Source organism: Cygnus olor, chromosome 5 (assembly GCF_009769625.2).
Source record: "Cygnus olor isolate bCygOlo1 chromosome 5, bCygOlo1.pri.v2, whole genome shotgun sequence".
NCBI lineage: Eukaryota > Metazoa > Chordata > Aves > Anseriformes > Anatidae > Cygnus > Cygnus olor.
Window position 1 is genome coordinate 50,208,074 of NC_049173.1, and position 12,992 is coordinate 50,221,065.

At 41.6% G+C, this 12,992-nt stretch overlaps 2 protein-coding genes across 7 annotated transcripts in view; one reads left to right on the forward strand and one right to left on the reverse strand.

Annotated features, from left to right (window-relative positions):
- Window positions 1-419: 419 nt before the first annotated feature.
- RAG2 (recombination activating 2) lies at window positions 420-6,726 on the reverse strand. Its single transcript, XM_040558873.1, has 2 exons — window positions 6,463-6,726; window positions 420-2,588 (listed from the first exon to the last, which is right to left on the reverse strand). The coding sequence occupies exon 2, from the start codon at window positions 2,576-2,578 to the stop codon at window positions 1,073-1,075; it is 1,506 nt and encodes a 501-aa protein (XP_040414807.1). The 5' UTR covers window positions 2,579-2,588; window positions 6,463-6,726; the 3' UTR covers window positions 420-1,072.
- Window positions 2,896-12,992, forward strand: part of LOC121070991 (intraflagellar transport associated protein) — a 39,147-nt gene continuing 29,050 nt past the window's right edge. The window contains exons 1-2 of one of the 6 annotated variants that reach the window (XM_040558875.1): window positions 2,958-3,005; window positions 10,449-10,756. The gene's annotated coding sequence lies outside the window, so the exon portion shown is untranslated. Of the gene's footprint in view, window positions 3,006-3,055; window positions 3,203-10,448; window positions 10,757-11,184; window positions 11,240-12,992 lie in introns of those variants that run through there. The other 5 variants (XM_040558879.1, XM_040558876.1, XM_040558878.1 and 2 more) reach the window with 5 other exon arrangements.

The following is a 12,992-nucleotide window of genomic DNA, read 5'->3' on the forward strand; positions in this document are numbered from 1 at the left end:
AACGTAGTCTACCTAGATTTCAGCAAGGCCTTTGATACGGTCTCCCACAGCATTCTCCTGGAGAAGCTGGCAGCCCATGGCTTGGACAGGCACACTCTGCTGGGTTAAAAACTGGCTGGATGGGCGGGCCCAGAGGGTAGTGGGGAACGGAATGGCCTCAAGTTGTGCCAGGGGAGATTTAGGTTGGAAATTATGAGACATTTCTTCTCAGAAAGAGCAGTCAGGCATTGGAATGGGTTGCCCAGGGAAGTGGTGGAGTCTCCGTCCCTGGGGGTGTTCAAGGAAAGGTTGGACCTAGTGTTTAGGGACATGGTTTAATGCGTGACATTGGTAGTAGGGTGATGGTTGGACCAGATGATCTTGGAGGTCTTTTCCAACCTTAATGATTCTTTGATTCTATGATTCTATGATATGTAAGCTTTTCATTTTGGAAGTCCCTGAAGAAAACAGACCCTCAGTGTCTGAATATTTCATTATTTCTGACACAAGGGACTTAAGCCATCACTTCAGTTTAAAACCAGATGAATTAGTCTAGTTTTAGTTCATTACCTCAACATAAAATCACAGTAATGCAGTTATAAATTAGCCAAATATTTCTAGAACTACTAAGATAAAACATTAAAATGGAAAATATTTTTTTTTTTTTTTTTTTTTTTTTTATGGACAGATGCTAACACTACTGAGTACATGGGATAAGCAGTTCTACTAATTTCAGTGGGGTAACTGGGGATTTGGTTATAGTATAAAATACAGAACAAAGTTAACACTATCTGGCTGTATGTTTGCACAATGCACTCTGTGATGAATTTCCTATCTGGATATTGCAAAAATATACATAAGAAACAAAATAAATTCATGAGCTTTGAAATTAAATTGCAATGATAATTGATTATTTTAATTGATAATTAGAATCAATTAAATAAAAGATCCCTGTCTTTGACTCCCAGTTGAATACAAATCAGTGGTGTAAATCTATTCAAATAATCTCCGAAGAAAGGACTTTTTCACTGGTGTTGTTAAATTCATGGTTTTCTTTTGCGTAGTGGTTTCATGGGTTGCTTTTTCAGATGCATCACCTTTTGGGAGTTTGTAGCCCTTTATTAAGGTCAACATGCTCGTTGCAGAAATACTTGACATTTGCTTCTGAGAGATGTAGGAGCATGCTCTCTGACAGATCCATACATTGTGCATGGACCCAATGGCCAGCCCCATTGGAACACAGGATCATTGCGGGCTTGTTGAGTTCTGTTGAATAGAAAGGCACCCAAGTGTTAATATCAATATTGCAGCTGGCACAGCAGGTGATCCAGTAACCTGTTTCTGATTCATCTTCTTCATCATCTTCATTGTAAGTGTCGATATCATCAACATCAAAGCTACTGGCTTCAGCACTAAAACAAAACTCTTCTGAATCTTCAAACGGAGTGGAGTCTCCTTGGTCTTCGGTAGATGCCTGACTGCAAATTTGTGCTGTCAGTTCTTCCTCCTCATCCTCTTCTGTGCCTTTGCATCTCAAAATGTAGAAGTAGTTTGCATCTGAGATTAACTGTTTGTTGGCCCCTGGAATGCCCAGCAATACAGACCCTTTGCCCATATCACAGCCAAACCACATCCTGCAGTGTTTAATATCTGGTGTCCAGTCCGGGCTTGCCCTTTCAACAATCTCTATCTTATTATCTTCCAAAACTATGGTGTTACAGACCAACCGTTTCTGGTTGTCAGACTGGTAGCCCCCCACAAGGACAAATTCGGTATCACTGGTCTGAGTCACGATAGCACTTGACACAGATATTCCCCCTGGCAAGACACTGCAGGTCAGAGCTGGGCTGCCTAGCGGGAGGTCAACTTTTAGCTTGTATAAGCTGGGGGACCGGGTGTTATTTTGAAGTGAATGGCCTCCCAAAATGTAGATTGTATCATTCCTGGCAACTGAAACGTGGAAAGAAAGTCCATCTTGGAGCTCCGGAAGTATGTACGATGTACAGCATCCAAACTCAAAATCAACAAGAAACACAGACGGCAAACAGTCAACCACGCTGTTCCATCTTTCAGTGGTTCTTTGTGCGAGAGGAATATACGATCTACCTCCAAATATAACGCTCATGCTTTTTCCCCGGCTATGAACTACATTAATTGTATGTCCATATCTAGCTTCAGGGACATCCCCACCCAGATCTTTCTCAACACATTGAAAAGTGGTTTTCTTGCTAGTTTTGCTTACTAGACTCATAATGTAGATCTTATCAGAAAGATCATTGTTAGGCGTTTTCCCACCGTGAATGATATACTGGTGCTTATCGGACTCCTCATTGCCTCTAAACGTGCAAATTGCGGGGTAGCGGAGAGGGGGAAGGTAACATGAATCCTTAGAGAAGAAGACAGGTTTCATTTTGAGCTCATTCTGCTTTATATCAAGGAAGAAAACACCAGTGGGACAGGATCTCTTCGGCCATCCTTTCTGCCCAAAAAAGAAGACATGCCCATCAAAATTCAGCAGCGAACAGCCCGGCTGAAGCAAGGATGAATTACTGACAGCTGTCACCATCTGCAGTGACATTGCGTCTGCTGATTGGGTCATATTTTGGTATCTGAGAAAAAAAAAAAAAGACATGAAAGAAGCATGTTTTAAGTGCTCTACAAAAGCATGTAACTTTACTTGAAAAAATGGTATGAAATGTGCATTTTTGGTTCTGTGAGAACTGTGTATGAATTCTGCGGAATTCTGTAAAAACCACGGCCTGGAATTCAAAAGCAGAACACTTTGGCAGGGGCAGGGGCAGGACAGAGCCAGGCACAGAGGCATCAGGCCCCGGGGTCCGCTCCCCGCAGTTTCGGAGGCCCCTCAGCGGGCCCGGCCGTTGCCGTGGAGGCAGCGGCCGCGCGGGCTGCTGGGGCTTGTAGTTCTCGCTCGGCCGCTGGAGCAGGCCCGGCCCGGCTCGGCTCGGCCCCGGGGCCGCCCCGGGCCTGAGGAGCGGGACTGGCGGGGCCGGCGGGCCGGCGGCGGGGTGAGTGGGGCGGCGGGCGGTGAGCAGGCGATCCCAGCTCTGTGTCAGACCATCGTTAGGAAGTCGCCGGGGTGGAATCTGCCCGCTCGGGGATGTATATCCGGCGCTTGTGCAGCGCGCTGCCGGGCGGTCGACTCGTTGCTGGTGTTTGCTGTTCGGATTTGTCAGCGTGTGCTTTCATGAGTAGGCTGCAAGGGGTGGGTTTGTGCTTTTTGTTCACAAATCTGAAGTGCGTTGTGCAGTCGGGTTGGGTAGTAGCTCTGAGCTAGCTTTGGAGAGCTCAGGTGCTAGGGAAGGAAAACAACCGACCTGTTCGGTGGCGTTGGCCTTTGGTGACAGCACGGTTGTGCCTTGTAGTCAGTCCTTTAGTGAAGCCCTTCTCAAATCCGTGTGATGTAAGGTTGTAAACCATCTTTCAAGTACAATATTTGGAAAAAATAAAAAGCAAAAAACCCCAAAGCAAACAAAACAGCAACAACAACAACAAAAATAAAACTGCTTTACATTTTAAAATTAGTTCCTTTTTTTTTTTTTTTGATATCTTAAGGTTTCATATTTTCATTGTACCTGCTTTTCATTTTGCTCTAATAGCAAAAGCAAGAAACAAGGTTTCTTCTCTAAGGAAGGATGCGTATTTTCTAGTTGTGAGCTGTCAAAACCTGGGGATTCCAGGACAGCTGTGTGCAGTGAGATTTGTGTGAAATCATGGGAACTGACAGCACTGGCCACATCAAATTGCCATCGGAGTATGTTCTCATGTACAGCAAGAACTGTTGTACCACGTTCCTGCACTGCCTGCTGGCTCCACTTTGTAGGATGCAAGCTAGTGTATGGGTCTGCTCTTCAGTGCTTTCAAATGTAGGTAGGCCTGGTCAGATGTGCTTGGGCCACAGCACGTGGACAGGGTAGACGTGGCCACTACTGAGTCTATTTAACTATATATATAAATATATAATATATATATATATATATATATACACACACACCAGTCTTTTTGTACGCTGTGGAATCACTGAAGGATCACAGTCAAGTAGTGTTCGCTGTGTAGCCAATTCCTCTGTCCTAAAGGCAGTAGTTTTTTCTGAATTTAGATTCCTTTTCAGAAGTACTGCACTGTAGATGAAGTTCAGTTAGGATGTAATTAAATTAGTTAACTCTGTTCTGAGGATGTTGGTGTATACAGCAGCTTTTGTACTTGTTTGCATGGAGAGAGATTTGCCAGGTTGTTTACCTGCAGGCAAGATGTTGAACAGAAATCTCTGCAGCTTGTTTCTTACCACCATTCAAAAATGGTCTTTCTAGAGGAGTATGCATTAATTTGGGTTTACTGGGTTGTATTTCCTCTGTCTCTTCTGTCATACTGTGTGGTTACTTAGCTCCTTTGTTTTTACGAAGTTGTTAGAAAAGTAATAGAACTTCTACTCTGAGGATGCCATGAGCACATCAGCAAGTTAGCGTTCTATGTGACTACTGGTTTGTAATAATAATCTAATGAGTATTAAAAATGGCAAGCAATTGAACTGAACTGTTGACAATGCTCAGTTCTAAAGCGTATACTTTCTGGAGAAACTCTTGGAGATAGAGTGAAGAAAAGACGAATGAAAATCATTAAAAGTGAGATTGACAGACACACAAAACTCACAGGTTAAATAAACACAATTAAGCGCACTTCCTCCTTGTCATCTCTTAATGTTCCTTGCATTTACATAAGCAAGCACATCAGTACATAAAGCAGAAAATATTTATCCTAGATTCTGTGACAGATGTATCTCTTCAGGCACTTGCTGGAATTACTTTGGTTTTCCAGACTGTCCCATGTTAATTGTGGTAACACTGTGTGGTTGGCCTGTGCTCACCTCCACTTCTGGCCTTCCAGCACCACTGATGCCCTTGGGGCAATGCTTCTTTGACCCTGAACAGTTTTAGGGAGCCAAAAATACGGATTTTTTTTGGGTGGCTTTGTGCTTAAAACCATCTCGCTGTGGACTGGGCTTGGCATTAGTGCCAGAGTGAAGGGAAACAGACAAATGCCTTAGCCATGACGCAGCACAAAATAGAGAGGAAAGGACCCTACAAGAAGAAAAAGAAGAGGTGGATAAAAAGAGAAGGGTGGAGTTAAATAAACAATTACCAGTTACGGTGACTTGAGTCATGCTTTATCGTATTTGGTATATTTCTAAAAGACCAAGCTCCAAGGGTTTTACAAATAAGTGAGAATCTCAACATTAATTTTATAGCCCCTGAATTTGAAAAGTGAACTGTAGAGATCTGAGCTAGAAGCTAAAAAGAAGACAAAAACAAGTATTCTCTCTATTTTAGTTTGAAATCAAACTTATTATTTTGAGCTGAGTTTTTCAGTTAATAGTTGTATTGCAAAAGGATATTACAAGAAATTCAGATTTAGATAAATTCATTGGGAGATCTATTTAAGGAGGAGGATCAAATTAAGAGAGAAGGTGCTCTTCTAAAAGCACTAGCTAATATGATTTGAAATGTTCTTGGTATGGAAATAGAGGGACATATTTAAAATCTTGAGTGCGGGGGATTATTTCAGAAACTATATTAATCATTCAGTAAGAATTACAGGATATGTGTGCTTTAGAAAGAAAGAGTAGGATTCAGATGCCTAAACACTGAGTGATACTTCAGATGCCTTTGGCTATCCTTCTCGGCTTCTAGCTTCTGCTGTGGAAGGCTGCAGGTCTCCCATAGGATCTGTGCTCTAGGTCATAGCGTATCTAGGGTTTATAAAATGTCATTTCTTAAGGCACTGAGTCAGTTCCAGAGTGTGTTTACCACGTACTGTTCACTTTGACCATACATAGTAATTGTGTGCTGTGCCTGCTCCCCAATTAGGCAATGAAAGCATTTTAAACAGGAGAACAATAAGCTGTCAATACTGATGTTTAGTATGATCTTCCATATTAATATTTATTTTGTCAACATTAAAAAAAAACATATTCATGATAATTTCATGGTAATCTGAATGCCACCAAAAATGAATGCAAACCAAAAGTCCCTTTCAGGTACAAAATGAGGTATTTCAACAGCACTGATTAGATATGGAGAAAAAATGGATTGCAGCATAGCATGGAGTCTTCGTTGGTAAATGCTCATCACTAACCATCAGATTCTGTCATTAGTTTACAGTTATTGTAACTTGGCAAGAAAAACAGTAATCTGCAGTAGAATTAAATTTGGTTTGCAGTATTGTGTATCCTTTCTGTCTGACTGATCTGTGGGGTCTCCGTTTGCAAAAGGAAATAGAGCATATCCCTGAAAAGCAAGTGCTGTTCCCAGATTCTTCACAATCAAAGTCACATCCAGACACCTACAGAGCCTAGAAGTGCCCAATAAACAGGATTAAGAACAGGAAATTTTTATATACTATTTCTCAAAACATTTGCTGAGTGTATCAACCAAGTTTGCTTTGGGCAAAACAATAAGTCAGACGTACCTGGCTGATAGAGTGCTTTTGCGTCCTCCGAAAGCTTTCTATGTTATTGGGATTCAAATGTGAGCACTTTGAGGAATCTTCTCTGACAGCACGGGGGGCTTGTGGCATGGAGGGGAATCTATCTGCTTAATTTGCAGATGTGCTCCTGAGAACTCAGCCTGCTGTGGCTAACTGGCTGTGACCGTTTTTTTTTGTCTTTCCTCTCTTGTCTTCAGATGGCACAACAAGAAACCTGTCAGCCTTTAGAAGTGTTAACTCTTTGCAGTTGAACCAGACCAGAGTGGCAGGAGGTGTCTGTTGTTTAGGTTGTAAAAGCTTGCAGTAAGGCATAGTTTAATTCTTTACACTGCTAAACCTGTGAAGCTTGTGCTCTCTTTTGGAATTTTCCAATGCCAATGTAATGGAAAATATAAACGCAAGTAATTTTTGAGTTCAAACGCAAACTCATTTCAATATCTAGTAAAAGAAAATAACCGTGGGCTGACTGGTGCACTAACTGCTTTCCCCAGGAATGCTCAGCTGCAGGTAGGTAGTGACATTGAAACAGGGCAAAGGAATGGCAAATGCATGCAACCAAGTGAACGAGGACTGACTAAAATTCCAATCCAAAGTCCACTGAAGTAATTAGAAATGCTTTTTTTCCCCTACTTTAGTGGCCTTCCGATCAGATTTTAGAGACTAATATAAGTTTGCACCCTTCTGTGGCAGTTTTCATCAGATTCACGGAGCTTTTCTCCTACTAAATGTAATTAGACTCTGCCAAGTCCTATGGGAGCGTATTCTTTCAGCAGCTAGCAGCACTGAGGCACAGAGGGTAAGCCACTTGCATAACATTGCACAGCAAATAAACAGATGAACCTGGAAAACAATTCACTCTTCATAGCTCCCTGCTTCTGCTTTCCTGGACCTACTTCACCCACTCCTGAGTTACAACATCTGCTCCACAGTATTTTAGGAATATCTCATCTCCCATTTGAAACTGCAGTGAGAATAGAAATAGGAAGAGCTTGAAATGGAATTTGGTTATTACAGGAAAGCAAACATACCCAATGTTTGTGAAAATCATCCTGAGACGTTGAATAACTGTAATGCATATAGGATGTGGTGGTCTTTCTCAGCTGAAATACAGCAGCTCTGAGGCACTGTGCCCTGTAACGTCCACACGGGCCTATTACTTCTCTAGTGAAACAAAGAGCAGAAGTAAACTGCACTGCAGAGTTCAAGGCTAAAGAACTTAGCTTCCCCAAAATATAAGGGTATTCAGAGCAGATCTATTTGTATTTTTGGTAGTGCTTAGATGATATTTGACAGCTGCTTATCCGAGTGCTTGACATAGTCTAACCCTTGTCTGGGTCTGCAAACAAAAGATCTACTGACAAAAGAGATAGAAATGAGAGAAAATCCAGCCCCCAGTTGTCTCATTTAATATTGTACGTTCATTTTATTCTCCTCCTGCCAGTTGACGTCTTATCTTTAGAAATTCTTTTTCCAATTACTGTGGATGAGAAGACAGAGAAATTAAAGTTTGTTGGCAACGGCATGTCAGTTTTGGATGAGGATGTGGTCTGTCCAAGCTGGTCTTCTGTAACTGTCAGTGGCAAACTGCTTTGGAGGAGCTGCAAGCAGCAAGTAGCTTTGGGATAATGTATGTACAAGGCAGAAAAATCATGTTTAGAGCTGTCCAGCTCATAGCAGGAACACCTAGGGTTTGCATCCTGAATTTCTTTGGCAGAGAACCAATATGAAAATGAAAAAAATAGACTTCTTCTTCACAATTTCTATTTTAATAACATTGACCAAGGTAGTATGTTTTCAGCAGATTGCTCACTGTCATGGAAATGCTTAGTTTCACTTGATTTTCTTCTCCTACAGTTAATTAGTTAAAATAATATGTGGTTACGTCTTCATTCCAAATTGCATCGAGGCGTTTCCAGGCTTTTCAGCATATTTTCTGCGGGTGAAGTGCAGTCAGCTCAGAGGTTGGTCTCTGGGGGTGGCAGCAATATGCTCCAGCGAGGCCGAGGAAGGCAAGGCCGTCTGACTTGTGTAAGCCTCGCCAGCCAGCCTGCAAGTGCCTGCCTGGACATTTAGCCGAGACCCAGGAGCTGAAACCTGTGGAGAAAAAAGTGGCACGGGGCATCCAGTGTCCTAGAGTCTCATCTAAAACCACCAGTAACCAGTATTTAACATGTGAGAGACAGGGCTGTGTTTGGAGGCCTCATTTAGGGCATCTGATCACACCCAGCTGTGCTTTGACTGCGACATCCCAGCGGCCACCGTGCTTCACAGGTGTTTGGTGCGCAGGAAGGGTTACCCTTGTCAGAGGCCTCCGGGTGGTCTTTAAAGTGCACAGCACTCTTGAAGCCATTGGAAACTCATCAAAAAAACAAGAACAGCAACAAAAAACCCACCGCTCTGATCATGCCCGGGGCTGACACAGTAGCACCAAAATCCCCCAGGATCAATGTGCCTGCTGGCAATTAGAGCCCTCAGATACAGGCCTTAACAGCCCGTACGAGCTGCGCGTGAGAGGTGCGGGGCTCTGACCGTCACGAAGGTCGGCTCTGGGGCTCGGTAATGAGCTTACATAAGCAGATGCAGCTCCCGTTTGAGCAAATTGCTGATGCATTAAGTGCGTGCCCTTAAGACCTTCTCCTGCTGAAGGCAGTGGCAAACGTCCAGTTGATTTAAGTGGGATTAGCTGTTGCAGATCGCGCTGAATTGAGAGGCGCTGCAAGAAACGTCCTTCGAAAGGTTTTGTGCTTTGTAATTGAAACTTTTTATTTAGCTTGTCCCCACGGTTGGGTTGACCCGCAGCTGGCTGTGGCCAGGGCATCCTGTGGTCAGGCTGGTGCGGCCCTGCCGCCCTGCAGCTGGAGGGCTGCAGGGGGAGGAAGAGGAGGAGGATAAGAAGGAGAAGGATAAGAAGGAGAAGAAAGAGAAGTAGGGCTGGACTGCGGGCAGGGGGGGGCTTGCTTCTGTGGCTGTAGCTCTGCAGGTGTCCAGGCAACAAGGGAACAGCTCACTGGAGTGTGGTTAACCTTTCTGTGCTGCCCCACTGAAAACGTTTGATGCCTTTCTCAGTAGTCAGGAACTCGCAGGATCGATCCCTTCCCTTAGCCCACTTTCCAGGTGCCATCCTGGGATGCTTCTTAGGGTGACTGCAGTCCGTATGCAACAAAAAAGCATTTATCTAAGGACATGCAGGAGTTCTACCTTCGCATGCTTCTTTCCTGAACTAGCCAGGCCAAAACAGTCCTGGAAATCCAGGTCGTCCTAGTGCAGACCAACTTGTGAATGCTCTGTGGGTGAGAGCTGCTACAGAAATATTTGTTGCTTTGTTCTGTGTTGTGGGCTGTAAGACAGTGTGATTGCTTTTATGAGATGTTAGTTAAATCTGAAGTATTAAAGACTCCTTTGAAAAAGGTTGTGAGAGGTTTAGTTGCTGTGTTAGCTGTACAGGGAAAAAGATCAGGCAGTGTCCGGCATAGAAGAAGTAACGATAATGTATTTGTGTTCAATCTGATTTGTACAGACATAGTCTATAAAATCTTGAGAACAGGTGTATTTAGTGATGCTTACCATGAGCCTGCAAGTGATCTATAAACAAATATTTATTATTTTAATCAAGAATGATTTTTGGTAGGTCAAGTTGATATTGTAGCAACCTGACTTTAACCTATGCCAAAAGGACTAGCGAAGTGTTTTTTTCCTTTTTCTTTCTCAGTATAATAAAATGATGTGAGGTTATATTGACTTTATAGAGAGGAGTAGCTCATTGCTCTTCCCATTTAAAAATTCAGAATCCTGATTTTTCATTCATTACCTATGTTCTGTATAAAAGAAACATAATGAAACATTCAAAATGCAGCATACACAAGGAGAACCATATTCCACCACACTCCTTTGTTGTTTAATAGAACTAACAACTGCGTAACTGAAATCACGCGAATACTCACTTGACCTTCCTTTGTGATTCAATGCAGAGATTTCTGATTTGGCTTAAACTGCTAGAAAGAAGACTGCATGTTGAGAAATAAAATTGATTTTACACAATCTGCTGACGATCAGCAAGACTGAATGAATGATTGCCTCAAGAAACCTCATTATAGTAATTTGGATGAGTGAACAGCAGTGAAATGCAAAAAGAAAAAAGGATAGCTGCTGCTTGAATGCATCTCTTACTGATACTTGACTCTAAATCTATCCAGAGCCAGCACAGGGAAAGGATCAGATATCTTTGCCTTACTTTCTTTGAAACCTTTGATGGAGGTTGATGCCCTTCGGGAGAAAGGTAAGTTTTTGGTTCCGGTGGTAGTTACTGTCTAGCAGAACAGCGCAGTCATTTCATTCCTAGAGGTGTGATTGTATCCAGTTCATAAATTGCAGGTGATTCCAATCAATCATTATAAATTAAAATAACCTAGATTTATTTATTATTTTTTTCTGGAGAGTCTTCTCGTCAGTTTGTTTGCAGTTCTTTACATCACAAAACTCTGCACCTCACACATTTTGGGGTTCATTTAAGAAAGACTCAGAAATAAAGGAGATGGGAAAACAGCAGAAAACCAAAGTGAAATGAAAATGAAAAATATAAAAACCATAACAGTTTGAGAGCTAAGTTTTTGAACACCTCATCATGGTATCATCCATCCTAACCATATGTTCAGTTTCAGGAATAGTACTCGTTCTCCAAATACTGACATCTGTGCTTTCATGTAGGATGATGAAATAGTGCCCTGCCGTTCTTCAAAGTAATTGAAAATAGGTTGGACAGGTAGGTCTAGCTGCCAGTCTCTCCTCTCTGTTGGTTGAGAGAAGGGATGTTCTTCCGATAGAACCCAAGCTTTTATTAGGACCTAGCTGGTTCTTCTGTCTGATATCCTGATTCTGTAGAATTAAATAACAGCTTTGCAAGGCTAAATAACAGGCTGTGCAAGGAAAGGTTAAGACTGTGTTGGACTATTACTTCTGTATTCCATTTCGCATTTTATTTGTTGCTTTATATTTTTTAAACAAAACTGTGAATTTCTCATAAAAAGCAATGGAGATAAAATAAGCAGACGAATGCCAAAACTACAAATAGGGTTTTCTCCCCTCTTTTCCAATTTAGGATTTATTAAAATATGAATAATTCATTGCACTCGTGTTACAGAATATATTCTTTGTGTTTTTTAATATGGAAAAAATAAAGAAATGCCACCTATGAGTTGTAAGTTATTTCCTTAACCGTGATGAATGGCTTTGACACAGCTGATAGCAAACCTCATATACTAGTGTCAGCCAGCAACAACTATATTGGCTGTACGAGAAATACTCTGGATTTACTGCTTTGTCTTGGGTAAAAAATTGGTCCATATTTTGGTAAAAAACCCTGTCAGTCTTGAGAAAGACATCTTTTCCCATGCTTGGACTATCCAGGGAATTTTCTCTGCTTTTTTATTTATTTTTTTATTTTTTTAAAGTAATGCTATTTTGGTGAAGCTTCTCCCGGTGCATGCATATTGAAGTACATGCCAGATGAAAATGCATAGGCTCAGTGAAATGTATGTTTAAAACCTTTAGGGATAACTTCCTTTATAGGGTATATCAGGAGCTTTCAGGTATTGAATATTAGATTATATTCTAGCAGCATCCATTGCTGGCGTTTTCATGAGGCTGATATTCAGGTTTTTACAATTGTAATATGGCTAAAACTTTGTCAAGCTGAATTCAGCACTGCATTCCCTAGCTAACCATATGGAGTCAAAACCTAGTGTTTATCCAGGGTGTTGTTGTACTATTGCTCCTCCACAGCTTGTCCAGTACAGGATGTTAAAACCTGAAGGAAGTTTCCCAAGTTGTGCAGAAAGTAAAGGCTGCACAAGAGGGTGAGAATTGAGCTAGAGCATTTTGCTAGCACCTGGTCTGGTTGCTTAATTCTAAGCTGATGGCTGGGTGGCTGTAGCCACTGAGAAAGCAGCCGTTCAGTTTGGTTAATTATACAACTGTTTCCCCAAATTATCAACTTTCTATCTTATTAGAGCATTTTAGAGTAAAGGAATCTAAGCTGTATTGCCAGACGTCCTCTGTTTTGTTAATAAGTCATTTAAACTCTCTGTGACTCAGTTTTTCTCATCTGTTATTGGGAATAATATTTGTTCTTCCTCATGGGACTATTGTGAAGTTTATTTCATTAGTGTTTATAAAGGACTTGGAGATCCTAGATGCCAGACGCCAAAGAAAAACTAAAAATTATTACCATTTTCTTGATTAAATATATGTATGTATATTTTTCCCTTTGACACTGGCCTTACAAATCACTGCAGTCCTTCACATAATGAAATTTACCTCAAATGATGACTCTAATAACTGAACAGTAATGAGGAATAGAAAGGCATGCTTCCCTCTGAAACTACTGTAATTTGCATAAACCACTCTGAGACTCTGGTAAATGATATTGTGCTTGGTCAGTCCACACAGAGATTAATGCTTGTTTGTTTTTTGCAAAGCATGAGAAGACTTAAACTTCAGGTTATGTGGGTGTGCAG

Coding starts and splice junctions, on each gene's coding strand:
- RAG2 (XM_040558873.1), bottom strand. CDS start 2,578: ATGACCCAATCAGCAGACGCAATGTCACTGCAGATGGTGACAGCTGTC.